The 24,723-nt window shown below is 41.4% G+C and overlaps 4 protein-coding genes across 5 annotated transcripts in view; 1 reads left to right on the top strand and 3 right to left on the bottom strand.

Annotated features, from left to right (window-relative positions):
- The window catches only part of LOC103362655 (UPF0378 protein KIAA0100), a 20,697-nt gene extending 6,224 nt beyond the window's left edge, over positions 1–14,473 (bottom strand). The window contains exons 1-31 of one of the 2 annotated variants that reach the window (XM_008289062.1): positions 14,373–14,473; positions 13,667–13,806; positions 13,391–13,517; positions 11,658–11,707; positions 11,404–11,545; positions 11,200–11,318; positions 11,034–11,094; positions 10,774–10,960; positions 9,387–9,510; positions 9,150–9,274; positions 8,983–9,050; positions 8,756–8,892; positions 8,328–8,446; positions 7,708–7,901; positions 7,121–7,418; positions 6,515–6,720; positions 5,353–6,403; positions 5,064–5,255; positions 4,434–4,636; positions 4,114–4,232; positions 3,803–4,026; positions 3,501–3,691; positions 3,249–3,348; positions 2,944–3,143; positions 2,552–2,849; positions 2,310–2,467; positions 1,826–2,032; positions 985–1,084; positions 550–732; positions 305–426; positions 39–194 (exon numbers count right to left, since the gene is read on the bottom strand). In XM_008289062.1, the coding sequence (XP_008287284.1) occupies positions 39–194; positions 305–426; positions 550–732; positions 985–1,084; positions 1,826–2,032; positions 2,310–2,467; positions 2,552–2,849; positions 2,944–3,143; positions 3,249–3,348; positions 3,501–3,691; positions 3,803–4,026; positions 4,114–4,232; positions 4,434–4,636; positions 5,064–5,255; positions 5,353–6,403; positions 6,515–6,720; positions 7,121–7,418; positions 7,708–7,901; positions 8,328–8,446; positions 8,756–8,892; positions 8,983–9,050; positions 9,150–9,274; positions 9,387–9,510; positions 10,774–10,960; positions 11,034–11,094; positions 11,200–11,318; positions 11,404–11,545; positions 11,658–11,707; positions 13,391–13,517; positions 13,667–13,737 (5,532 nt within the window). In that variant the 5' untranslated portion in view covers positions 13,738–13,806; positions 14,373–14,473. The remainder of the gene's footprint in view (positions 1–38; positions 195–304; positions 427–549; positions 733–984; positions 1,085–1,825; positions 2,033–2,309; positions 2,468–2,551; positions 2,850–2,943; positions 3,144–3,248; positions 3,349–3,500; positions 3,692–3,802; positions 4,027–4,113; positions 4,233–4,433; positions 4,637–5,063; positions 5,256–5,352; positions 6,404–6,514; positions 6,721–7,120; positions 7,419–7,707; positions 7,902–8,327; positions 8,447–8,755; positions 8,893–8,982; positions 9,051–9,149; positions 9,275–9,386; positions 9,511–10,773; positions 10,961–11,033; positions 11,095–11,199; positions 11,319–11,403; positions 11,546–11,657; positions 11,708–13,390; positions 13,518–13,666; positions 13,807–14,372) is intronic. The other variant, XM_008289063.1, reaches the window with a different exon arrangement.
- A 1,156-nt stretch (positions 14,474–15,629) lies between these two features.
- Positions 15,630–19,355, bottom strand: glod4 (glyoxalase domain containing 4). Its single transcript, XM_008289061.1, has 9 exons — positions 19,238–19,355; positions 19,003–19,052; positions 18,781–18,901; positions 18,545–18,689; positions 17,494–17,630; positions 16,910–16,996; positions 16,692–16,805; positions 16,512–16,598; positions 15,630–16,416 (listed from the first exon to the last, which is right to left on the bottom strand). Exons 1-9 carry the CDS (start codon positions 19,325–19,327, stop codon positions 16,351–16,353), a joined length of 897 nt encoding a protein of 298 aa, XP_008287283.1. The 5' UTR covers positions 19,328–19,355; the 3' UTR covers positions 15,630–16,350.
- Positions 19,356–19,880: 525 nt separating this feature from the next.
- On the top strand, positions 19,881–22,373 carry mrm3a (mitochondrial rRNA methyltransferase 3a). Its single transcript, XM_008289060.1, has 4 exons — positions 19,881–20,267; positions 20,866–21,110; positions 21,194–21,355; positions 21,467–22,373. Exons 1-4 carry the CDS (start codon positions 19,888–19,890, stop codon positions 22,063–22,065), a joined length of 1,386 nt encoding a protein of 461 aa, XP_008287282.1. The 5' UTR covers positions 19,881–19,887; the 3' UTR covers positions 22,066–22,373.
- A 1,094-nt stretch (positions 22,374–23,467) lies between these two features.
- nxn (nucleoredoxin) overlaps positions 23,468–24,723 on the bottom strand; it is a 68,855-nt gene continuing 67,599 nt past the window's right edge. Inside the window, exon 8 of the mRNA XM_008289059.1 lies at positions 23,468–24,657. Within this exon, the coding sequence (XP_008287281.1) occupies positions 24,475–24,657 (183 nt within the window). The 3' untranslated portion in view covers positions 23,468–24,474. The remainder of the gene's footprint in view (positions 24,658–24,723) is intronic.

The raw sequence follows: 24,723 nt of genomic DNA, 5'->3' as shown, positions 1-24,723 counted from the left end.
GTAATTTAAGCAGGCTGGTAAACCGTTGTGTGGCTCACCCTGATGTTGGAGTAAATTTGCTTCTCGAGGCGCCTGATCTGAGCGAGGTGCTGCCTGACAGCCTCCTGCAGATGCAAGATGCTGCTGCGCTGCTCCTCGGGGTTACTGGAAATTTCCAGCTGGAAACGCACTCGCTGCTTCTTCTCACTGTGCTCCTGGAAACACCAGAGGATAAAAATACAGAGTGAGCAAAGCTGAAACATCAGCAAGGGCATGGAAAGCTTTTCTAAATGGGAACCATTAGGCAGCTGATGCTCCAGCTCACCTTGCGTCTGGGCTCCACGTGTAATAGCAGGTTGTTGACAATGTCCAGGATCATAGCATACTGAACGGGGTTAGTGGATATCTCAAGGTCGTGGTGAATGAGAGTGAAAGTGTCCACAGCCCCTAGAAAAATAACACTTTTCAAGGGCCATTTCTTTGCAGCTCAGGAAAGATCTGCAAGATTTCTTTGCCATGAAATTTTCACTACAGATTTAGGATATGTGTTCTCTGGGTGATCAGACGTACCAGCTTGTTTTTTCAGCAGGTCCTCTTTCTCGTGGCTGTTCCTCAGCTCAGGTGGTTTGATCTGTGTGGCCAGTTCTGGGTTGATGTCGTGACTGTAACTGATGTAGTGCATCCGGCAGTTACAGCGTGAGATGATTCGCTGAACCTGCTGAGCCTCGTTCACCTGCGCAGGCTGGTTCCAGTCTACGGTTATCAGAAAGAAAAATCAGAACCCCTTTACAGGTATACTTTAAAACATGAATATGGACAGTCATTTGGTGCTGTGTACAGCTCACACAAAATCACTCATTTGTACATTCAGGCAGGTATTGTTACATATGTACAGGCAGTGTGGTCAGTGTTTTTCTTTTTTTTTTTCAAAAACCGCACTGTAGTATTTGGAGAACGCTACCATAGGGTGAGGGAGAACTATCTTGTGTGTGTGTAGTGTCGTACCTGTAGTGGTGCTAACCATCCCTCCCACCGCCTGACCACTCTCCATCAGCTCCAGCACTGAGTCCAGGTTACGCTGCCGATGCTCCTCGATGTTTTTCACCTAAACACAACCCAATGGCAAGTAAAGAAAAAAAAAAAACAGAGCTTATGATGCATGTAGCTAAGAAATTGTGGTGTGTTATACAAAGGCTTTAGCTAACAATAAGTTTCAATAGCATTTAATCTGCCCTTTTTTCAGAATAATCCTTTGGTCTATGAAATTCCTATTACAACTTCTCAGAGTTCAACATGACATCTTCAGATGTCTAGATGACTTGTTTTGTTCAGGCAAAGTCCAAAGTTTGAAGATATTCAGTTTAGAAGCCTAGAATTTGTAGCATGTTTTTTTTTGTTGTTGTTGTTGCTACTTTTACTTGCAAACTGACAATTAAAACAATTGATCAATTATCAAAACAGTCAATCAAGTAATTGTTTCAGTTTTTTTTATATAGTGTTGCAATACAAATTAACTGATAAGCTTGCATTCTGAGATCATTGGATATTATGTGTTCAGTTGTAGCTGTTTAGATTGTGTCACCATCAAGTTGTTGTTTTTACTCTCCGACTATTGCTGGAGTTTTCACTGAAACCAAACATTAATTCTAAATCTTGAAATTTATTTCTAACTTGATTAAAACATTCTGAGCTACATCTAATATATAAAAGGGAATTTAACACCACCATCTAAGCTACACAATTCAAACAAATGTAGAAGAGAAAATGTTCATGCATATTTAAAGATGTACTAAAGCCATTAAGACCCACTAATACACAGCATCTACCAAGTAAGAGGTGAGATTACCTCCAGCCAAAGCTGCCTGTCCTCTTGCTCAGACGGGTTGGGTTCCATGGTGGCAAAGTACTGCATACCATCCAGCACACAGGTCCAGGTGGTCTTCTGCTTCAGGGTGTCGTTGTACCAGGCAGGGTGGTGCTCACACTGCAACAGCTGAGCCTTTGCTGCAGACACCAGCACACAACCTGCTGTCTCTGTTCCACGCAACATCATCTGGGTAGAAAAGGAAAAGAAGATTTAAACACTGGAACACTCAGATAATCCATCTGTATTCATTAAGCTGGGTTTGAGAGAAACATGTTGAGTCCATCCACAGAATTCATTCATCGACCTCTGTATGATTTTGTAGCCCACATTACAAGATCTTTCTGTAGCAGAACATACGATCCTACAATTTTTGATTTAAACTGAAACCCGGCAGTGACGGTAGGTATGTATTTACATGAACCAAAAATAATATGGACGATATGAAAAACATGTAAATTCTTACCTGACAGTTGACCAACTCAATAAACCAGTTGCGGTTATATACATCATCGGTCTGGCAGGCTGCGATGCCACACAGCTGGTCGCTAACACCCGAGTCTTCCTCTGAAAACACCACAAACTTGTCTGTTTCCTCAATCAGCTTCTGCAGCATCGATGTCCCTACAGAACGAAGTGGAAAAGCACAAGATTAGTTGGTCCTAAAACTTGGCTGTTGTCTTTGTCTGAGTCAAGCTACCTTCTCACCTTCATTTTGACTTTTTTCTAATCGACTGAGAGTGGGCGTTACTGGAGTGGTGGGAGCTGTGGTAGGAGAGTAGTTGGAGGGAGAGCGCTTGAGCTTCTTGGTCTGCAGCTGTGTGTCGATCCTCAGACCCTTCAGAGCTTCAGTGGAGAGATTTCTCTTCAGTACAGACGCCTTTTTGTAACCGTCATACAGCCCAAAGGCTATATTTCTGTTCGTGGTGGTCCAGGAGGCACGCAGGTCCACCAGGCACAGTTTGTGAGTGTACGAGGCATTAGTTTCATCCTTCTGGTTCACCTCCTGTCACAAATATTGTACGATGTGTTATTTATTAATAAAGCCACAGGAAAAAAAAATAGATTTAAACTCCAGCCTTTAGGTTCTCTTCCTGTACCTCCTCCATGCGGTTGCTCTGTCGCTGGTAGCTGAGGGACGACAGGCTGAGCAGGTGAGTCTTCTTCACCTGAGCGTTGATCTGGTGGTCAGCTGTCTCATCCCAGGTGGAGGCCATCAGGTGAACCGTCACCTGAGAGAGCTCGCTGACCATCTGAGTCACATTCCATTCAGAGATCAGCCTCCTCATCACAGTGCCAGCTAAGGAAACATACAAACACACACACATGTCAACAATAAGAAATGTTTTAACCATTTGTTGTAAGTAGGAATAAATGCTTTAACAGAGTTATATTGTTCATTTACCCTGTGGAATAAGTCTCTGTGCTCCTCGAGTGAAAACATGGCCTTTGTTGCACTCCACTTGAATACCTCTCTGCTGGGCGAAGGAGGCCCAGTAATGCACCTAAACACAAACAATACGTAGAAATGCACACAAAATACAGATAGAAAAATTTAATGCACATACTGTACTGTGTTAAAATGGAGATTCCTGGTAAGAACATGAAACAGATTTTCAGTGGGCAAGTGCTGGAAGGCTGTTTCTTAAACACTTACTTGTAGTTGTGGGAAGGCAGCTGTGTACGACATCTGTTTGTAATGCTGACCAAGCTTCTTGCGAACCGGCCTGAGGCTGTGGAAGAGCTTACCTCTGCAGATTGGTCGAGATACACTCGTCCAGGTGGCCCAGAAGTTCTGCATCCAGCGCAATGTGCTGCTATACAGCAGGATTCTGGGCTGGGGAAGTTCTATAAAGAAGAATTACATAATTATACAGCAAAAAACACATTTGTAGTACCAGTTTTCCGGTGTGAGAGTTTACCTTAGCTAAATGGAAAATCTGAGAGAGCTGCATGTACCTGTGCCACAATGCTGGTTAAGGTCCATGGTGATGGAGAGGTTGAGGTTCTCAGAGCGAAAGGCTCTGTAGGAGTCATGTGGTTGTCCTGAGGTCACATCTGCAATGTTCTCTGCACAGCAGAGCATTACAGCATGGTGGTCATGGGGGTTGCCATGGCAAAGCCACTGGAGTTCAAGGGTCATACACAGGTTGGGCAGGTGCAGAAAACAGATATCATCATACCTAGTATGGAAAGAGAAACTATGATTACTGAATGGTTCTGTACCAGTACTGCTTTCTGCTAATTTTGCCTCTAGTGGCTCCACTTACTTCGATGCTGTCCTAACATTTACATCCAAATCCCCTTTAAACTCAAACTTCCCGGGGATCCAGTCAAAGTTGAGCTTGTTCCATTCCCAGTGTAAGTTTTCTGTAGTATTATAGGGATCCTGCAGGAATGTAGGCTTAAGTTAATAAAGACATTTTTCAAAACAATAAAAATGGAAACATGTGCATGGCATGAAATATAGAAATAAATAGACTGACATTAAGGGAAAAGTGTAACAAATCATAATTTTTCTGAACCTCTTCCTGCAGAATTATATAGGAAATCCACAGCAGCTGAATCTGTGAGGTGTTCTATGTTTTACCTCTGTAGCTAGCTGATGCAGATTGGCTTGGTCAATGTCCATGACCCAGCGCCCATGCAGAAGGAGACGACTTTTGTCCCACCAGGCCAGAGGTGGTGAGGGATCAACTGTGGGTTTGGTGAGCAGGTCAACCGACTGTCCAATCAAAGTCCAGGCGGGGTCCCAACACGGCCCCCACACAATAGTGTACAGAGAGATGTTGGCTGTAGAAAGAGTATTGAACAGTTTCAAATTGTGTTTCTTTTCAAATGAATGAAGCTCGCAATTACAGACCATTAAGGCTGCGAATTCAGGCTAAAATAAGGATCAATAGTACTTTGTTCAAATACTTATTGTGATTCACTGACATAATCATTATCAACTAAACATTATATTGTATAATTTTGCTTCAACAGCGGCTCTAAAAACATTGTTCACATATCCAGTTCCTGCTTTAACAATGCAGGGTTCATCTCTGTCGTTGCCCTGCAGGTGCCCCCTTCTGCTTTTTAACTTCTGTTTTAGTCACAAATATTCAATTCACAAGCAGTGACTGAGCCCATGGAGCTTTCAGGAGAACCGATAATGAAACACTTCCACATACCCAGACAGGACTGCAGAAGAATGAGCAACATTATGCACATAACTTACATTTGAAATCATAGTAGAACTTAAGTGGTGGCATATTCCTGTGGACTGTTACATCTCCCCAAGGTGGACCTAGTGGGACAATCTCTTTGCGGCGAGCTCGTGCTTGTCCGTCCTGCTCTGTTCCAATCAGACGCCCCGACAGCTCCCAGTCCCGGATCTCAAACAGGTAGCGAGGGTAGTCCCGAATTCTCACTGGCACAAAGCAATAAAACAGTAAATCACTGCTGTGTTAAGCCTAAATTGCAAGAGGTTTCACAAAATGTGTTTTTTCCAATTTAGTCTTTCTTACCCAGAAAAGCAGCTAGTTTAAACTTGACTGCTCTGCACCACTGGACCACCAGAGGGAGTCCATCTCTGGGGAAGGGGCTGATCCTGTCGATGTCCCTCAGCTGCTCTCTCACCTTCTCTGGCCCATGAAGAGACTGATCAGCCAGGGCTACTAGCTCCAAGTCTGACACAGTCCAGGTCAGCAGGGACTTCCTCATGGGTGTGTTTGCATAGAGGCGGCGTGAGCGCTGGATGTAGATCTCTATGTGCTTTTTCTCCAGTGAACTATACAGCTCTTCTATCTTTCTGGCAGGCAGAAGTTCTCCGTGCTGCTTGCGCAGATCGGCCACCTTCTTATCCAGAAGCTGCAGACGCTTCGCGCTTTCTTTGCTCTCGTCCTTCATCAGCTCATAATTGTCTCGCAGCTTGATTTCAAAGATGTCGTCCAGGAAGACAAACGAGAACTGGCTGATTTTGAACACAAGATCAGGAGGCAGGCGCTGAATGGTCGAGGCCTGGTTTGGGGAGCGATGGAGAGTCTTCAGCCACTTCTGTACACTGATGGCCATGTCAAAGGTGTTTGAGAAATTGTACTGGTAGGGGAATTCGACCGCCATGGAAGGGCAAGTGAGGACCCAGACTCTGTTGTGAGGAGTGGTGAGGAAGGGGAAAGTGTCTCTGTGCAACTGCATCTCAGTCAGCTCAGCGTGCATCTCCACATCCAGGCCATTAAAGGACACGATGTTGTTGCCGTCGAAGTTGAAGATCAGCGAAGGGGAGCGCATGTGCATGGAACCAGCATGCTTTGAGACCGAGAGGGAATCCGTGTGCAGTAGAATATAGTTCTGCTCACTCACATGCGCTGTTAAACGAGTACAGCCCAGTTCAACGCGTACACACAGAACTCTACTCTGACTTGACACAGCTTCACTGTCTGTAGGCGTGGCTGGCTTGTCTTCACCTTTCTCTCCACTGAGCATGCACCAACAGGCCTGAGCTTCAGTCATGTGCTGATATAAGACCATGTGGTCTGGTGGCGTCCATTCTACAGTGAGCTCCTCTTCACATTGAACCTGATTAAAGAAATCAATAAAAGCACAAACCGTGAAATATACTGATGCAGCTAGGATATGAACACAGAAATCCATTAAGTCCAGAGAAATTAAACTTCAAGATGTGATTACCTGTAAGGTGTGGGTGGTGATTTGGTACCAGACAGTTATTGTGGTGAGTTTGATTACAGGGTTGAGGGTTTGGGAGGCAGGGCAGCATGTTTCCATGTTCTCTGTGAGAGACTTAACCACAGACAAGCTCACCCCCTGCAGAGACACCCTGGAGCTCTCAGCAGAGCTCAGGACTCTGAGAGTGTCCATCCGCAAAGACACAGCTCCTAAAAATAACACAAGTGGATAAAAGACAATAATTAAAGGTGATGACAGATTGCCAGTGCAGAGAATTTTGTGTGTGTTGTGTTCTTTGATGCAAAAGGGGCCTTTGTAGGAAGAAATCTGTTTTGTTTTGTTTGACAAACGGGCATTATTGTTGTTTAAAAAAAAAAACTCAAAAAACAACTTAAAGTATGTATCACTCATAAACGTGCTCTCAAACATTCGGTCAATTGTAATGTATTAATCAAATAATCATTCCTGCTCTACAAAACTCACACTTCGGCTTCGAAAACAATGTGAATGAAAACAACAGACTTTAGGAGCTGTCTGTTCATTCAAGCAACTTTGTGCTATGCCATACATAAGTCCTAAATTCTGCATATTCTCTAAGAGTCTTCTTACCTGCCACATTTGACACTGTGAACACATTAACATCCTCCAGACCGCAGTCCAGTTTAAAAAGCAGGTGAAGTTGTGGGGAGGCGATGGGATGGACAGTACCATCACTCGAGGGAGAAACTGCAGCCACATCAGACGGTTGCGGCTCTGTGTCATGAGTGACACACATGAGGGACAGCAGGCGAGACAGACACAGTGCACAGGTCTCTGACAGCTCCACTTGAAGGCCTTTTAGACTGGACTCCACGCTCAGACTCAGAGGCTGGCTACTCGACTCCACCTGGGGTCGATTCAAACTCCCCTGGAGGAGAAAGATAATAAAAATACATGACAATTCCATCTATCTTATTAAGCATATAAATTACTCTAAACAGCATTATCTGAGTTAAGATCATTGATCTGATTTGCGGTTGGAAGATTTTCAAATCTAAACTTTAAAACATTAAAAAGTAAAAGATCCATAGAAACAAGAAACAAGAAAAACACTTGGCACCTAAAAGTAGGTTGCCGATACAAAGTCATGGTGCAACTATGTACATACATGTGAATGAATGTGCTTTTAAACTTTTCCTTGTAATCTGTGAACCTACCTGAAGACTGAGGGAGTCTAGAATTAGCGCTTCTCCCCACACATGTTTACCAGGAGGGTGGGGCGCCTGTTGGATGTGAGACCCCTGACCCACTCTCCACCAGAAGTTGTCCAGGGACAAAGAGGCACGCCTGTGCACATTCTGGGACTCTGGGCTCTCTTTGTCAACTTTAATGTCAAGGAGATGCTGGAGTTCTGCAAACACAAAGAACGTCATAATAAGAACAGTCATATTACAACATTACCTTGAGGTAAAATATTGACATCTGCTGCAGTAAAGTGATTTAAGTCACTCTGAAAACAAAGAAGTGAAGAGTAGTAGAAGGAGACTAAGTTAATGTTTAATAATCCAAAGGGCACCTGGAGAAAAGACGTTATCTAATCTAGTTTGGCACGCTAGAAATAACTTGACCTAATAGTTGTCTACCATTCAGAACATTAAGATGTATTAAAGGAGAATGTGCTTTAAGAATAGCACCTCGTACATGACGTAAACTAACAACATTAAGTGCTGCTGTTTCTCACAGTGCGTAGATGTTACACTTTAACGCAGCAGTGCCCTCATTTTGCAACATCATCACATGACTTTCACCTGCCTCTCTTGCCGAAATGTGCACGTACCCGCATTAGCAGAGAGGAAGCCGAGAGCAAAGGGCGTGGTGTCTCCCAGCTGAACAGACACATTGACATTTGACACAGAGGAGGTGATCATCACAGGGGCATCCAAGTGAGGGAGACGCCTGAGGAAAAGGAGGGTGGGCAAATAATCTAATGGACTGCACAACACAATAAGGTCATGGAAGCACAATACGGAATGAGTGATGCACAAACACAACATGAATAAGGAAGAGAAGATAGCAAAAGGTGTTAGTAAAGTGTGTTCACTGCAGTGGGGGAAAAAAAAAAGAAATTCTAAAAAAGAACACAGACTCAATAATTCAAGCAATCTTTTAAAAAGGTCAAAGAGAAGCTGTGCTTACAATCCTTAGAGTCTAGTAATAATTGCAATCCAGCAATCTAAATCTCAGAGTTTTACTTTTGCAACTTGCCTTTTTCTGTGTCCTCCCTTCCCCCGGACTAGCTGTTCCCATGGAAATAGATTCAGCCAATGGGAGAACTCCTGGTGACGGTAGTGAATGATGCAAGTGTTGATAATGAATGACCCTGAGATGTCGATTGATGTAACCTAAATTTACAGAAGAAAAAAAGAAACAAAGTCAAAATGATGAGTAATACACTTAGAAGAAACTTTGTGGCCATAAAGCATCTTCCTCACCTGCAGGGTTGTCTTGAGAGTGTTCACACAAAGGATTCTTTGCCTACTTTGAGAAAGAAGAAGTCCATCTGCCAATTTAAAAAAAAAAAAAAAAAAAGTGTTATTTATAGTTTTTTGCTCCATCTAACTGTCTCTGCACTGCGTCTGGCGCCCAGCTGTCCACTAACCCTCGAGAAGGAGCTCCAGGCTGCTCTGGGGAAAGCTCAGCTCCGGAGTGAAGCTTCTAAGAGGAAGCTGCTCACTGTCACGTCCATAGCAGAGCTTTAAAGACTTCAGAGTCCAGTTCAGGTGTCTGTACATGTAGGACAAGTGTCAAAGAATTATTTAATAATTTAATAGTGTATCAAGTGTGCAATACAATTACTTGCAGAATATATACAGCTGACTGCAAAACGCAGACTCACCGTTTCTGGCTGTGCATGGACAGGGTTACGTTAGTGTTATCAAATTCCACATTGACCTTGTGGGGAATCAGCCGATGAAAGCGCTCCACAGCCTCGGTCTTGATGAAATCATTGTTTTCACACTCTGAGAGGAAGCAGCATTCGTATTATTAAGTCACAACGTTATGCATATGATTACCAAATGTATGAAGTCAAAGACTATCTAGCTGCCATTCAAACTAAATCATCAGTTAAACTGCTGTAAAAACAACAAACAAGCCCATACAATTCTCAGACATGCCATAATTACGAGCACTTTTGGATCTGATAAATATGTTTGTGGCTGTGCATATGCCACCTGATATGAGCCAATTGCAATTTGGAATATTCTGCAATATGCATATTATCTGGGATTACAGTCAACTTTGTAGCTGCTTGTACAGAGAGAAGGCGTGTGTTGGATGTTGCAACCGACTGTGCCCAGATATTTAAACCATCGTAGGAATTCTGGTCAAAAGTTAAATCACTAAATGGCATCAATTTACTTTTGTATCTAGTGACCTAAAAATAGGTTTCGCATTGAGATGCCCAAATGATATTGTCATTTCCTCTTTTTCTCCTTGTCAGTGAGTAATCACATTGGCAGAACTGCCAGCCTTAAGCTCGGCTGTGTTACTCGTGTTTAATACAAATCTTCAGCAAAAATGTATTAAAATACCGATCGACATAGAAAGCACTCATAAAAAGTGCACAAAGGCATTTAATTGCATGTTATTTTAAATAATTGACACTGTTTTCTACCTTTTTTTCTCCATATAATTGTATAACATAAATATGCTGAAATCTGACAGTTGAGGGTAAAGTTTATTTATTTATTATTAGGGATATTTCAAACACTCCCGGAGGTCTGTAAAGTGCTGTGATATGACCTTGTCCGCATTTTCTAGTTGGGTTAGCAGAACAGCTAAAAATATCGCAGATGATGGAAAACATCCAGGCATTTTAGGATCAGATGTAAAGCCAGTGGAAAACAGCTACTAGTGCAACTAGTCGTGATGGTCTTGTGGATTCAAAACAGTGTAGCCTGATGTTTTCTATTCATCTACCATCTCTGCGTTGTGGGCATTTTCCCTGAATAACTGCACAAGACTTTTCACTTTCCATCCCCTATTTATGCTGCGATGGTAAAATATGATACAACAAAACACAGATAAGAAAAAAAAGGTCTTAAAAATAAGGGCAACACTTGGATTTTAGATTACAATTAGGGGAAAAGAGAAAATTAATTCAATCTGACAGATGACTAAAAATATGAATCAGTAGCTATGTGACCAGTGTTTCCCACACTGCGAGATAAACACGAAGGCTGATGATAATTTTGCCATTTCAGAGGTTAAACTTTGCTCACCAGATGCATCACGATCTTGCTCTTCATAGGAGACGGGGGGCAGCAGGACTTGGCTGAGGAACAGACCCTCATGCAGCTCTGCTATCAGTGTCCTCACACTCAGTGACAAACAACCTGGCTTCATCTCTGGTAGGCTCACATCTCCAGACAGCAGCAGGCTCAGGGCCACTTCAGCCAAACATATGTCCTGCAACGGAGAGCACGTCAGTCACACACGTTTAATCCCAACTTTCTATTTCAGTGACAGTAATTGAACTCACCAACTGACTGCTTTTAAGCACTTTGCTGCTAAGCTGTGAGACTGAGAAGTCCCACGCCAACCTGCAAGAAATGTCAGAACAGGCGGCCGTGCTTAACAAATACAGTTAAATTGTTGGTTTATCGGTGTTGCACAGAAACAACAAACAGAAATACAGATGCAGCTACCTTTTACTTTGGTGGTCAAGTAACAAGGTGATTCCTGTGAGAGTCATGTGCCATAGAGACTCCGACAGCGCTATGTTCAGCACCATCACATTGATGGAGCTGATATGGAATGACAGCAGCTGAAAACACGACGTACAAAGTGAGATATTGCCAACAAACAAATCAGCATAAAGAGAAGCGTTGGCCTGTTGTGATGGTTCATACTTGTGACAGAAGGCGTAGCGTTGTCGGGCTGACTGAGATCTTCCCTGACTTCTTCCCATGGCTCTTCTTATCTAACGGTCTGACTGGCGCCTGCAAGTCAAACCTAACTCTGGTTTCCCCAACACACAACGCCAAGTATCTCCTGAAACACAAACATCAAGTAAATGTCTGAAAATTAAGTGTTTTCCATTTATAATGGTTCAACTTTAGAAATAACTGTGACTGTGCTACTGACAAAATATGCGACAACTTACGGTAAATCTTGGTTTAGAAGTTTACTTGAAATCCATATTCTGTCAATTTCCTGTCAATAAGAGAGTTACTGTTACAGCACAGTGGGTCAAAAGGAGGACTGCAAGACATTGAAAGAAACTGACGCTGTGATATTTAATGTTTTTGCAAAATATATTACAATATGAAAAAAAACCCTGAAATTTACATTCTGATTTAAATGGTCAAACAAACTGGTTGTGTTGCTTTGTGCAGTGGCAACAATCGCAAGACAGCGCTGACAGAGGGCTTGTTTTTGGTCAACATCATCTTCTCTGGCCAATATATTCCAATACGGCTGCACAATCATAGCCACAATTACAATTATGATTATTCTGATCAACATTCTGATCATGATTGGCCCATCAATCACTAATATTCATTGGTTTTATAGACAAAAACATTTTCATTGCACACTGGCTTTCAAGTAAACAGAGCACTGCTTTCACTTTCACCCACATTCCTGCGATGTACAATACTCTGCGTCAAAATAAGATTTAAGATAATCTTTGCTTGAAATCAATCCACCCTCTTAAGTTTCATTTAGCTTACAGACAGAAACTACAATTTACCAATGACTCCTAAACGCCTCACATGTACGCTACAGTAACAAAGAGAAGCCTCTAGTCTCCGCTCAGACAAGTGTGTGATCAAAAGTTAACTTTGAAAAGAGTGAAATAAGTTGAAACCAAATTATTTCATCTACACTGGCAGTATTTTTATGAACTGACCATTTCAAACTATATTATTGCAGTTGATTGTGTTTACTTAATAGTGGGAAGCCACAATCATGATGCCTGATTAACTGTCCAAATAATTGTGAAGTCCTACAACTGACTTTTTTCATGTGCATTTTTTTGATATGCAAACATCCATCCATCCATCATCTATACACCGCTTAATCCTCACTGGGGTCACGGGGGGCTGGAGTCGATCCCAGCTGACTCAGGGTGAAGGCAGGGGACACCCTGGACAGGTCACCAGTCTATCACAGGGCTACACTTAGAGACAGACAACCAAGCACACTCACATTCACACCTACAGAAAAATTTAGAATCACCAATTAACCTCAACATGTTTTTGGACCTTGTGGGAGGAAGCCGGAGAACACGGAGAGAGAGAACATGCAAACTCCACGCAGAAAGATCCCAGTGCCCCCACCGGGATGCAAACCAGTGACCTTCGTGCTACGAGGCAATGGTGCTACCAACTGCACCACCTTGCAGCCCTATCGATGCAAACAAATCTTCCCTTTAACGTTTCTCTCATGATCTTTACTCGGTGTTCACTCGTGGAGCCTGCATGCCAACAAACTGTGTCTTCTATATAAAGTTTAAAAAAAAAAAAAAACCCTCAGTGTATCCAAGAAGCCTAAAATCAGCGTAAATTACCGTATATCAGACAGACTTCTCTTTTAGATTAGTCATGGAAAATGAGAACCATGTGAGTTTTCTTTTTCTATCCAGCAGCAAGAATAGTTGCAGTCTGTTATTTCGCCTTACTTCACATCGCACTTCCTGTGATGTGTCTATTGCACATGTGTACAACGCAATGTGGGATTGTGCAACCCTATCAAAAAGCACACTTGACATACCGTGGGAAAGTGGGGAGAAAAAAAAAAAGAAAGAAAGTTGTGGCTATACATGCACCCCTCACTCGGGAGTGGCAGCGGTGCATGAGCTGGCCACACAAATGTCATGTAAACACTGAGTCTTACCAGAGTATGCTGGGGGTGAAACTGGATACTAACTCCTTGGACAGAAAACAGCCCTACTGATTTGATCTTGAGATCAGCGTTCAGTGCGGTCTGGAAGAATCGCACAGCCAAGGTGCACATGAGCCACCTAGAAGCACAACATAAACACTGATGTCTTCAATTCTGTGCTTCAAATAAGGAAAAGCAAAAGAAACATCTGGCTGACATCTTGTAAACAGCGTCTACAGTAGCTGGCAATGAGAGCTTCAGTGTAGAAGCTATGTAATGTTTTCTTACCTGAAAACGACACATAATAAGACAATCCCGAGCAGACAAATGAGAAGGAAGGACATCAGCAGGAGAGACATGGTGTCCCAAGTTGTTCACACCCAAATCTTGTTCATGGGTCTGGCTGCTCCTCTATCTGCTATCAGCTGCTGTCAAAGAGGAACAGATGCACTTCAGCACATTACAGTCAGGTGCTCCGGGAGAGGTGACACTGACCGGCTGCTGGCTAACACTGGTCAATAAGTTGCCCGTCGCTGTATCCGGCTGAGACAACGTTCCCTATGCAAATTAGTATCCGTTAGTTGTGCGCTATCAGCTAGCTTCCCGGTGCTAACATTGCTAATTAACTACAGTGTAGTTACAAAGCGAATAGCGCGCAGCTAAACTTTATCACTCGGCTAACAGTGTGTGAAATCCTGTACCGAAACTTGCTCGCCACGTTAACCAGTCACCGGTGGGAAAACAGTCACCCATCGTCGAGGTGTAGCAGTCCAAAGAAACCACACATGAAATAGTTAAAGATGTTTGCCGCCGCGTCATCCAAAAAAATCTGAAGCAAATCTGTGCTAGCTTTAGCATGCTAACGCTACAGCTAAGTTAGCACAGCGGCGCTACACAAGTTAGCTTTTTTTTTTTTTTTTAAGGTACCTGCTGGAGATTTTTTTTTTCGCTCTAGGCTCTACATTGACTCCGGGTAACTGTCAAACTCACTTACCCTGACATATTGAAAGCACCGGCTGGAGGCTCCACAGCACACCGCTGTCTGACAGTTGACTCTGCTCAGGCAGAGTAAACAGTCCGGCTCTGCTCAGCTGGCAGCTCGGCTCACTTTGCAGCTGAGTCCGTGGTGGGAGTGGAGCTCCACATACACCTCGAAAACAAACATTAATTTTTAACCCGGCACCAAGGGATAATCAGCAGCTCACCTGCGCTCTATTTATACACAGGAAGCTGATTTATTAGCAGGCAAATGCAGAAAATACGCAAACTAGTTTGGTTTCACAGACTTTTATTTCAACCAGACTAACATTACATTGCATACTTAATTTTGCAAAGCATAATAAATGAATAGATTTTTAGAGTAAACAACATGATCCTTAATTTAACACGCAGAAAGTGGATTTCCAACCCACTGCTGCTCCACAGAGGAGTTAAATCTCCAGATACTCTCTTATAACTTCTGTTTTGGTCATTTGCTTATCTGCAAATTTATGGAAATTGTTATACGTAAATACAGCAACATTAAAAAAGGTGAGTACAGTATGATTGGTTCATGCAAATCTACACTTGATTATTTCAGTGTATCTGGTGCTTTTATGGCATATTTTCCTAAATATTGTTGTTTTTACCAAATTAACACAAACAGACACAAATCATCTACAGGTATCATTACTCTCAGTGGTGAAATGTAACGAAGTACATCTACTTAAGTGCTCTACAACAGTGCAAATTGGAGGTACTTTGGCGGGAAATATTGTAATTTTGACCTCTTTATTGGCTTTATTGGCAGTAATTTCCCAGACTGGGATAAATAAAGTATTTTTCTATTCTGTTCTTTTCTATTTACACATTAAAGTGTTTGCACACAAAACATAGAAGAGGTTATATAGTTTTATCAATAAACTACCCATAGGTTTGTGCAGCTGCAACTATTACCTGTTTAATCAATTAGTTACTTGACAGAGAATTAATTGGATAATATTTTGCCATTCATTAAAATGTCATTAAAGTTGCTGCTTTTCCTTTGAATTATCAGAATTATTCAGATTTTTAAAAAATATTTTATTATCTCTATTAATATCATTTTGGTATTTCTAATACTTAAGGTTTGGAGTATTGGTTGGACAAAACAAGCAAACTAAAGATGTTATTTTGGGCTCTGGGTAATTGTACATTTTAATTTTTTATTTTTTTTTTGCAAATTTCAGAATTCATACAGAACAAATAAATAATTAAAGGAGAATTTTTTTTCTGCACTTTTCCATAATGAAAAAAAAAAACAATTAATTCAATACATTTTCTGATACACGGTCGTACAAAATGAGTTCCACATCAACCAACTGCAACAGTGACATCCTTCTTTACATTACCACACACGTGATAATAACACATTTCATTGTAAAAGTAACACAAGACGTATTTCTACATTGAGTGCTTTTAATTTTAACACTTTCAAGATTTCTGGATTTTACTTCCATACTTTTACTGAAGCAGCATTACAAATTCTACTTGCAACAGAGTATTTTCACAATCTTGTATTCGTACTTTTATTTTAGTGAATCCACCAGCAAGTACTTCAGCTATTAAGAGTACTGCTTAGTAAATGCACAATACACAGAATGTTAGTATAGGCTCAACAGAGGTTCAATTGCTCCTGGTCATGACATGTTTCATAATTTACGAGAATAAGCTGCATTAAATTGATTTTTTTGTCCACCTCTCTGCCTTGTTCATAGAAGCAGCATTTATTGGAAACACATACGTCAAATTGAACAACTGGTCCATTTATCATGTTCTGTCAGCGCATCTAATGGTTTGCTTCACAGGGAGAACATATCGCACAATGCCAGCCTACAAATAACTGAGTTGACATTACAAGAAGATTTATGTTACAAGGGCCTCGTACAGCATCTCATCATCGTGTGAACCGGTGAGAAATCGACGGTGTGCAGTCGTCCGGCCGAGCCTTCGTCTCACGCGGCAGCCTTCTGTTTGTTGTGTTTGGCAAACCACTCGTCGCTTTTATCCTCCGCCATAGCCTAATAAGAAGTTAAAAGTATAAAGAGCACAGTGAATATCCCAACACATGTTGCATATTTAATGTGGAGGGTGGAAATGCTGGAGCGACGCCAACCTTATCAAGCAATTCATTTCCTTTGGGGTCCACCATGGACAGCTGCCTGAACGCCTCGTCTCCCACAAAACAAATTTCATGGCTGTCCTAAAAAAACAAAACCAACATCTTGCAGTTGATATTTTTATCTGGACTCACTTCACATGACACTACAGAGGATGATTTTGCTGATGTACTTACGGGGTCAGCCAAAATAACCACTTCTACTGTGGCTTTTCCAGGCGTGTCCAGGCTGACGAGTGGAGTGAGAATTTTCTGGTTTTCCTTTTTCATCAAGGCTTCGAGGTCCGGCAACTGAAGAATGTAAATAATACATGTTATACTTAAGTTGAAATTGATGATACTTGTTGATATTTATCAATATTTATTCATTTTAAAAGATTGAAATAATACTTTACTTGCTCTCGTGGGCAAGAAAATGCTATTCTCCCAAATGCTGTTCCGTGGTCAACTGTCCCACTGATATCGCGAAGCTCGAGCTTGCACTGCATAAAGACAAAAATTACATATACAGTGAACACATGCACGCTAAAATACATTCGTAAGTCATCAACATAAAACATGAAACACACTATTAAAAGCTTAAGAGAGTAACTGAAGTCATCTTTATCTATTTCAGCAAAATCTGAAAAAAAAAAAAAGTTCAGGCATTGATGATAATTGTAAAGAAAAAGAGAAAAATTCTCTCCAAAACAAGCTTGTCCATGGATTTAAAAGGCAGAGCTGCATAGCGCCCTGAAAAGGCCCAAATGCTATGTGTAGCCATATTTGAAATAATTCAGGTAGGATATGGCAATACGAGTGTAAAGCCATTTTAATCTAAAGAGCAACTTGTTTTTTTTTCTGTCCCTGTTTTCATTTTCTCTTCATTTTCCCTTGTGACCAGACAGCGCTCTGCCCAGACACCAGTTAGAATAAAGAAGCTTTAATACAGAGCATGCCTACAAGTGTATTTCTAACTGATAATATTTCTTTGACTCACTTGAGTGTCTGTGAATCCCATCAGCACCGTCTTCTTTTCCTCATTCTTGTCCATCACTTTCATTCCCAGGAGTGTTGTCCAGTAGTGGGTCGAACTCTGGAGGTTTGACACTCCGAGACAAACCTTCTGCACCGGATCTGGGGACGAATTAATAAAGGTTAGCGGCTGAACTGAAAAGAGACATAAAAAGGACACAGAATGCTTAACAATGCTCAAAATTTGCACTGAATGCTGACCATCTAACCAGACTGTACTTAACTGTGCATCAACTGTTGTACAAAATGGTGACTGCATGAAAAACATCGCCATATGTGGGGATCGGCAGATTATTGGATCTGATATTCAGTAGTTTTTTAAATTATCAATACATTTTTTTTAACCAATTACTGGTCAAATAAATACATTTAAAACTTTACAACTTTTGAGCAATGTCCCGCCCACAGCACGATCTGATTGGTTACATGTCACAAAAGGTTCCCTTTAAATGAAACATATGTACAACATAAAGAGACAAATGTAGATTAAAAAAGTTTTATGTTGGAGTTATGTGAATTTTTTTTTTGTAAATTAATTTCACTTTTACAGCAAATGCACATCGGCTCCAGATATCAGTTATAGGCCTCCTTGATTACTAAATGGTTTTGGTATTTGTCCTGGAAAACTAAAAAAAAAACAGTCTTTTCTAAACTATTATGATGGACAAACAGAATCATGATGTGGTTGTTTTATTTTTTAAATATTTTATTTTTTTAAATCAATGCAATGACAACACTATCCAGAGCCCTGATTGAGTTATTAAATATTTACTTAGTCTGATTAAGGACAAATAAAATAAATGTTGCTGTAAATAAATGTTGATTTTAGAGATCAAGCAACTCTTTATTAATGTGAAGATTTCATCAAATCACATTTTCAATTTTTACTTGATTAAATTCACAAAATGACTGAGAAGTATTGATTATTTTTTTTAAGTGAGACTCTTTTGAACACTTGCTAAACTAAAATGATTTGATGTGGACAACAGACAGATATAACAGGCCTGTGCTCTCACCATGAGGAGGCTGCTCTTTGTCCACGAGGTAGAAGGGATATCCTCCAGGAGCCTGGGTCAGATACAGAGCCTCTCCTACCTCGGTGAGGGGCCATCCAAGACGCTTAGCATTGCTCACCGCTTGGCTCGACTGCAGAGTGAGTCCCTAAAACACAGACAAAGGCTCCTCTTTATAAATCAGGACATGTGCGTGTATAGTTGTGCTTTGTGCAGTGACCATATTAACTCTCACCCACCAAGAAGTCATTGCCAAGCTGATACTCTCCTACTCCATAGTTGTATGTCAGCTCAGCAACAAAGTGGTCATCTTCTGGACCGAAGCCAACCATTGTCTTGCTCCATTTCCCATCGTAGGGTCTGTATATATACAGGACGCAGGCATGGTTAATATTAGTATATGAACTCCTGCACATCTCTGTTTCACTCCGCTACAAGTTGAGTTGCCTCATATTATCTACCCATTACAAGTTGCTTTGCAGCCTTCCTCAAACTCTTCGTGCCGTAAAATCTGAAATAAATCAGAGAAATTGAGAAAATAGAAGCGCATTTGTTAAAAATATTCCACGTCCCCATAATGAAAACGGAGGAAATAATACCAGGTTGTGCAACACTGAGATTATCCGATCAACAAAAGTTATGCTAGCCGGTGGTTTCAGTAATATTTTGCAATTAAATACAGCTCAGAAAAACTACCTTCATGCCCAGAACATCTCTGTAAAACGTGGCAGTTTTGGTTCTGTCACCAACTTTGAAAACAAAATGCAGCGCTCGTCTCATGGCCATCTTTATTGACAGATGTGTTATAACAATTACAACCCACGGTGCTGGGTGCGATTAAGCTTCCTGGTTGATCGATTTTTCTGTCGTCGATTGATTGAACGTAAATACCATTAAGCACAGAGCAGGGATTCACTACTAAGTATTAAGTAATATATTATAAAAATTGTTGTTGAATAGAAGTATTCATATACCACTAAAGGGAATCACAATTGCTACACACAAAAATGAAATGTAAACAAATTACGTGTCACGTCACCCCTAGCCGTTGAGGTTAATGGTATCGCCCAATGTGAGGCATCGCCTTCTCTCGCGAGGTTACAGTTGAGAAGAAAGTTTCAGCGTTAACAAATAATAAATGTTAACTTTGAGATGTAAATAATAATTTATAACATATCCGAATAAAATTTCACTCCGTGGTAATTTTTATTGACGTTATTAAAGAAACTAGATTATTCTTAGTTGCGTAAATGTAGTATCGGCTGTGCTGCAGCAGGAGGCAGTGACGAGGTAAGCTAGTGTTGCTGCAACATTCTGACAGACAAGAGAAGAAGAAAAAGGCCAAAATGGCAGCGTACATGAGAGGCGTGATGTGCCTTCTTTCCATAGAGAGGAGTGCTTTGCTAACACAGAGGAGCGGGATTATTGTGGAAACAAAACGGTACGTTCGCGGACTGAGGAGGAAACCTGTCAAAGTGTTGTTTCCTGAAAACGAGAAGGGTAAAGTCCTGAGGCCGCCGCCGCAGTCCGAGGATGCAGAGCCGAGTGTCCAGAGGAGGAAGGAGGCAAAAGTCACATCCACAAGAGAACATCCAGGAGAAACTGATTTTGTCAAAACAAGGAGTAATGTGCTGTCAGATGTTACGCATGCACACGTTGGTGTTACAAAGGATCAAGTTGACGGACTGCGCTTTGAGAGGGCTTTCCCTGGAGATAAAAGACTGGCGTAAGTGGCACAGAATCATAGGTGGCACTTAAGTACCAATAATGCTCTGGAGACATACTCTGTTACAAGAAAAAGGCATGCATTTAATGTATACTTATGTAAAAGCACAAATAACACTCTGGAACATACTCTGTTACAAGTTAAAATCATGCATTTAATGTATACTTAGTAAAAGTACCAAACTATTTGCATGAAAATATACTTACAGAACCCTAATTATGTGAACTGATTATGTAGACTGATATGTTCCATAATAACCTATGTAATTATTGGATTATCATAAGTGATGTACAACTTCAATGTTGAAGCTGGTCAGGGTTATTTGACAACTTTATTGAGTGAACTGGAATAAATGTACTTATTTAGCCTCCATCACTGCAGTAAATGGCTGTAAATGCAAAGTTGTGATCTGAACCCTTTGGGAAAACAGGAAATTTCAGGCCATTTTTCTTAGTTGACGGTTTCTGTTGCTGCATTCTGCTCTCGTATGTTAATAGTAGTTTCCTATGTTTCCGAAATAAGTAAGATCATGATAATGATAGTAATGATAACCAGCGTTCACTCTGCCTCCTTTCCTTCCATCACGTCTGTTCTGCAGGAAGTTGGTGAGTGTTGCTCGTTCCAGGAGGTTTCGAGAGCATCAGGGTAAAATCCTGCTGGAGGGCAGGCGTTTGATTTGTGACGCCCTGGATGCTGGAGCCAAGCCACAGACTGTGTTCTTCAGCACAGTGGATCGGCTTAGAGAGCTGCCCTTAGACAAGCTGAGAAGGGCCACGCTAGTCAAAGTCAAGTTTGAGAACATCAAGACCTGGTCTGACCTTGTGGCCCCACAAGGGGTGATCGGTAAGAGTCACATATTTAGTTTTAGTTCATTATGAAGCTCAGATACTGTGAATTGTTTCACACTTCCACTTCTTCTTCTGCAGCAATATTTTCTCTCCCGGATCCATCACGGTTGAACTTTGCAAATAACGATCATTCGGTGCCGTTGTCCTTGATATGTGACAACATCCGAGATCCTGGCAATCTTGGCACAATACTGCGATGTGCTGCTGCCGCTGGTTGCCATAATGTCCTCCTCACCAAAGGTATGTTTATGATAACAATTGAAGGTGTGAACAAATGAATTAAACCCCTAATGGCTCTCTCTTTCATTGCTAACATTAATTTTCTCAATTGTACTTTTTTTTTGCCAACAGGTTGTGTGGATGTTTGGGAGCCCAAAGTTCTGCGTGCAGCAATGGGTGCTCATTTCCGCCTTCCCATCTACCCCAACCTGGCCTGGGATGATGTCGAAAGCCGTCTCCCGAAACCTGTGACTGTCCATGTGGCTGACAGTAGCTTCAATTCTGACAGAAGTAGAGAAACTGAAGCTATTGTGTCTCACAAACCGTCCAAAGCAGGAGACTACGACTGGGTCAGCACCAGGCCTAATCGCAAAAACACGCGCTACGAGGAGTACGATTATGACTCGGATTCTGATTCTGATTCTGAGTCTGAGGATGAGAGATCTTCTCTCCCCAGAGTGGACACCCAGCTGTACCATGACAGCTGGGCTCAAAGCCCCACTGCTCTTGTGATTGGTGGAGAGACACACGGTCTGAGTGTGGAAGCCGTCCAGTTAGCTGAGAAAACTGATGGTCACAGGCTCTTTATTCCAGTCGTTCCTGATGTGGACAGTTTGAATTCAGCCATGGCAGCCAGCATTCTGCTGTTTGAAGGCAGGAAACAACTGTTAAAACTACTGCAAACATCTGGAAAGAAAAGGCAGTCTAAAGCTGAGAGACACTCCTCATGATACTTCTTTACATGTCAGCCTGATCAGAATAACTGCATGTCCCACATTGTGTTCCGCTAATAATAAAACCTCTGAATTTAGGTCAAGATTTGCTCAGTGTATGTATGAAGTATGTGAATTTATACACTGTCTGTAAACGCTCAAACTAAACATTGATTTGCTTATTCTGTTGATTGTTGAAACAGGTCACTAGAATACTCCAGAGCCTTAAATAGGCATTCTTATTCCTTGTTTTATCCAATCTTCATCAATAGTTTTTCAGTGTACTACTATAGATGACAAATAAAATCACATTTGAGAAGCTGAAACCAAAGAGAATGTTTCGCATTTTTACAGTTTTCAATAAATATGTTTAATAATAGTTAAAAAAATTTTCCCCCCATGAATGTTTTGAGTAAACAGAAAACACCCTTGAACCCATACCTTGGACTGTCATAAAATTTTAAAGTAGGGAATGGGGGTCGTATCTGATTTTATGAACCAATTTCATATAATTAATCTCACATCGATCTGCCACAAACATTAAAACCACTTAAAGGTGTAAAAAAAAAAAAGGCAAACCACACTGCAAAAACTGCTCAGAAGTGCCTCGAGGAACATGACCAAGAGCCCAATGCATTGATTCGGCCTCTAAACTGCCCAGATCCAGATCTGATCCAGTTGCTTTTGTAACACATAGTTGATCTAGACAACATTAGGCAGGTGGTTTTAATGTTGTGGCTCAATAGTTAATAAGAATTAATAGTTTTGTTTGACCCTTGAAAACAGCTGCAATAGTCTTTGCCTAATATCTCAAAATCCTATATTTCTGTCAGAACTAACAACGTCGTGAGCCTCTCTTTAGTTTTGAATAGAGAGCTGCTGGATAAATGGTTACTACAGCAACCGAATGACTGAACAGAAATCGTGATGAGAAAATCAAAGCTCCAATGCTGCACATGGCGCCTTTATTATCACCACAGAAGCTGCCTTTTTGATGCAACCTTTAGATTTTCTTCTTTACAATGAAGCTAATGAGGCCAGGCTGAAATTAGCTATAAAACCAGGGTGATGAAAGGTGTCAACACTCCAACCTGCTCACGAAAAGGTTAGGCATGACAAAAACAAAACAAGCACGTAAGTCTCCCTGTTTACTGACTCCTTCCTCTAAATAATTTTCATACATGCATGCACTAGTTGCAGGCAAATCCGTTTAGCAAAGGACAAGTCTTACGTTCAAACTGCAGCCACATTATTTATGCAAAATTCATACTCAGAAATGCAAAGCATGAGATCCAAAGTTTCTTTCCCACCTGGAGTTTGAGCTTTTAAAGGGAAAAATAAAAGACTCATCTGCATACTACTTCCCATAATAAATGCAACTTTTACCTCCGACGAAAGGAAGCGGTCACTGCACTGTGCATCTTTTACATATTCAAGAGCTAAACTTTATTGATAAAACTTAAAAACAGGAACAAAACTTTGTGCTTGCCAGTGAGTTTTTTTTTTTAATGGGTGTGAGAAGTCATGACTGAAGTAACAGAATATAGGGATTTATACATTCAACACTTTTTCAAAAATGCCATTTTTGTGCCTCCAGAAATAACCTGGCCCTTGTTCATTAAGGGGACCTTCACAGAAAATCCTCGTAATGACTTTGAGATGAGAACCACCATTAACGACTGGCTAGAGATGACTTTCACTCACATCATGACACACACAACAAGACACAGAGGGGGGGAGGTTTGAAAAACATCAGTCATTGGTCTGTTACAAGCAAGCAACGTGCTCTTTACTGTATGTGCACCTGTCATACTGGTTTTTTAATCTTTTTTAAAATTTAAATAGGGCCGTAAAGGCTTACAGCTACATCCAACTGAGGTTCAGCACATCTGCACTACATGTGAATCACAACTGTAAAAATGCATTTTATTGTTTCTTAGCATCATCCAGAAACCAAAAAAATAGGATATTGCGGACAAAATGGAAAACAAAGAATCAGCTGAGTAAGTAGGTCCACTGGGTAATTCTCTGGTTTTCTCTAGAATTCAGAAATGCTATTGTGTGAAAAAAAACAACAACAACAACAAAAAAAACTTTTCTCGAAGCCAAAAACAAAAAAAAAAAATCACAACAGAATCTCCATATATATTACTGTATGGACTATAGTCAATGCAAGGCACCACAGGAGAAAGAGAGGACTCCATGAAAAGAGGAACATGTCTAAAAAAATGTTAAAATGTCAGTAAAAAGTGAGACGTCTCTCTAACAGTCAGGAGGGGAGGTGGGGGAGAGAAAGAGAGAGAGAGAGAGAGAGAGAGAGAGAGTGGGAGGCTGGGGAGGAAGGGTGAGGGGTGTAGCGATAGGTCGGGGTTTCGACGATGGAGTGAGTCCCATTCAGTGTGTCCAGTTTATACTCGGACGTTCTCTTTAGATGGGCTCTGGTTTGAGCTTTTCGGCGAGGAAGTCGCTGACAAACTGCTCCACGATGGCCGGCGTGATCTCCTCCACGTCGCGGACGTACTTGGCGCGGGCCGACATGTCCAGGATGGTGAGCAGAGGAGCTGCTTCTGGGAGGTTAGTGTAGTCCCGCAGCGAGTCGCTCATGTCGTCCTGAGGCGAAGGACAGAGAAAGGTGGTAAGTGTGATACTTTGTGATGTTACAGTGGTGCATTCCTT

Source organism: Stegastes partitus, unplaced genomic scaffold (genome assembly GCF_000690725.1).
Source record: "Stegastes partitus isolate 25-593 unplaced genomic scaffold, Stegastes_partitus-1.0.2 Scaffold591, whole genome shotgun sequence".
In the NCBI taxonomy this organism is placed as follows: Eukaryota; Metazoa; Chordata; class Actinopteri; family Pomacentridae; genus Stegastes; species Stegastes partitus.
Note: the sequence above shows the minus strand (reverse complement) of the source record. Positions and strands in the feature narration are given on the sequence as shown.

Excerpts from the sequence above, each read along its gene's own strand:
- glod4 (XM_008289061.1), bottom strand. The coding sequence starts at position 19,327 with ATGGCCATGAGACGAGCGCTGCATTTTGTTTTCAAAGTTGGTGACAGA. Across the intron at positions 17,631-18,544 it reads CAAAGAGCAGCCTCCTCATG|ATCCGGTGCAGAAGGTTTGT; the intron begins GTGAGAGCACAG and ends ATTCGTCCCCAG. Across the intron at positions 16,417-16,511 it reads GAAATGAATTGCTTGATAAG|GCTATGGCGGAGGATAAAAG; the intron begins GTTGGCGTCGCT and ends ACTTCTTATTAG.
- mrm3a (XM_008289060.1), top strand. The coding sequence starts at position 19,888 with ATGGCAGCGTACATGAGAGGCGTGATGTGCCTTCTTTCCATAGAGAGG. Across the intron at positions 20,268-20,865 it reads CCTGGAGATAAAAGACTGGC|GAAGTTGGTGAGTGTTGCTC; the intron begins GTAAGTGGCACA and ends TCTGTTCTGCAG. Across the intron at positions 21,111-21,193 it reads GGCCCCACAAGGGGTGATCG|CAATATTTTCTCTCCCGGAT; the intron begins GTAAGAGTCACA and ends CTTCTTCTGCAG.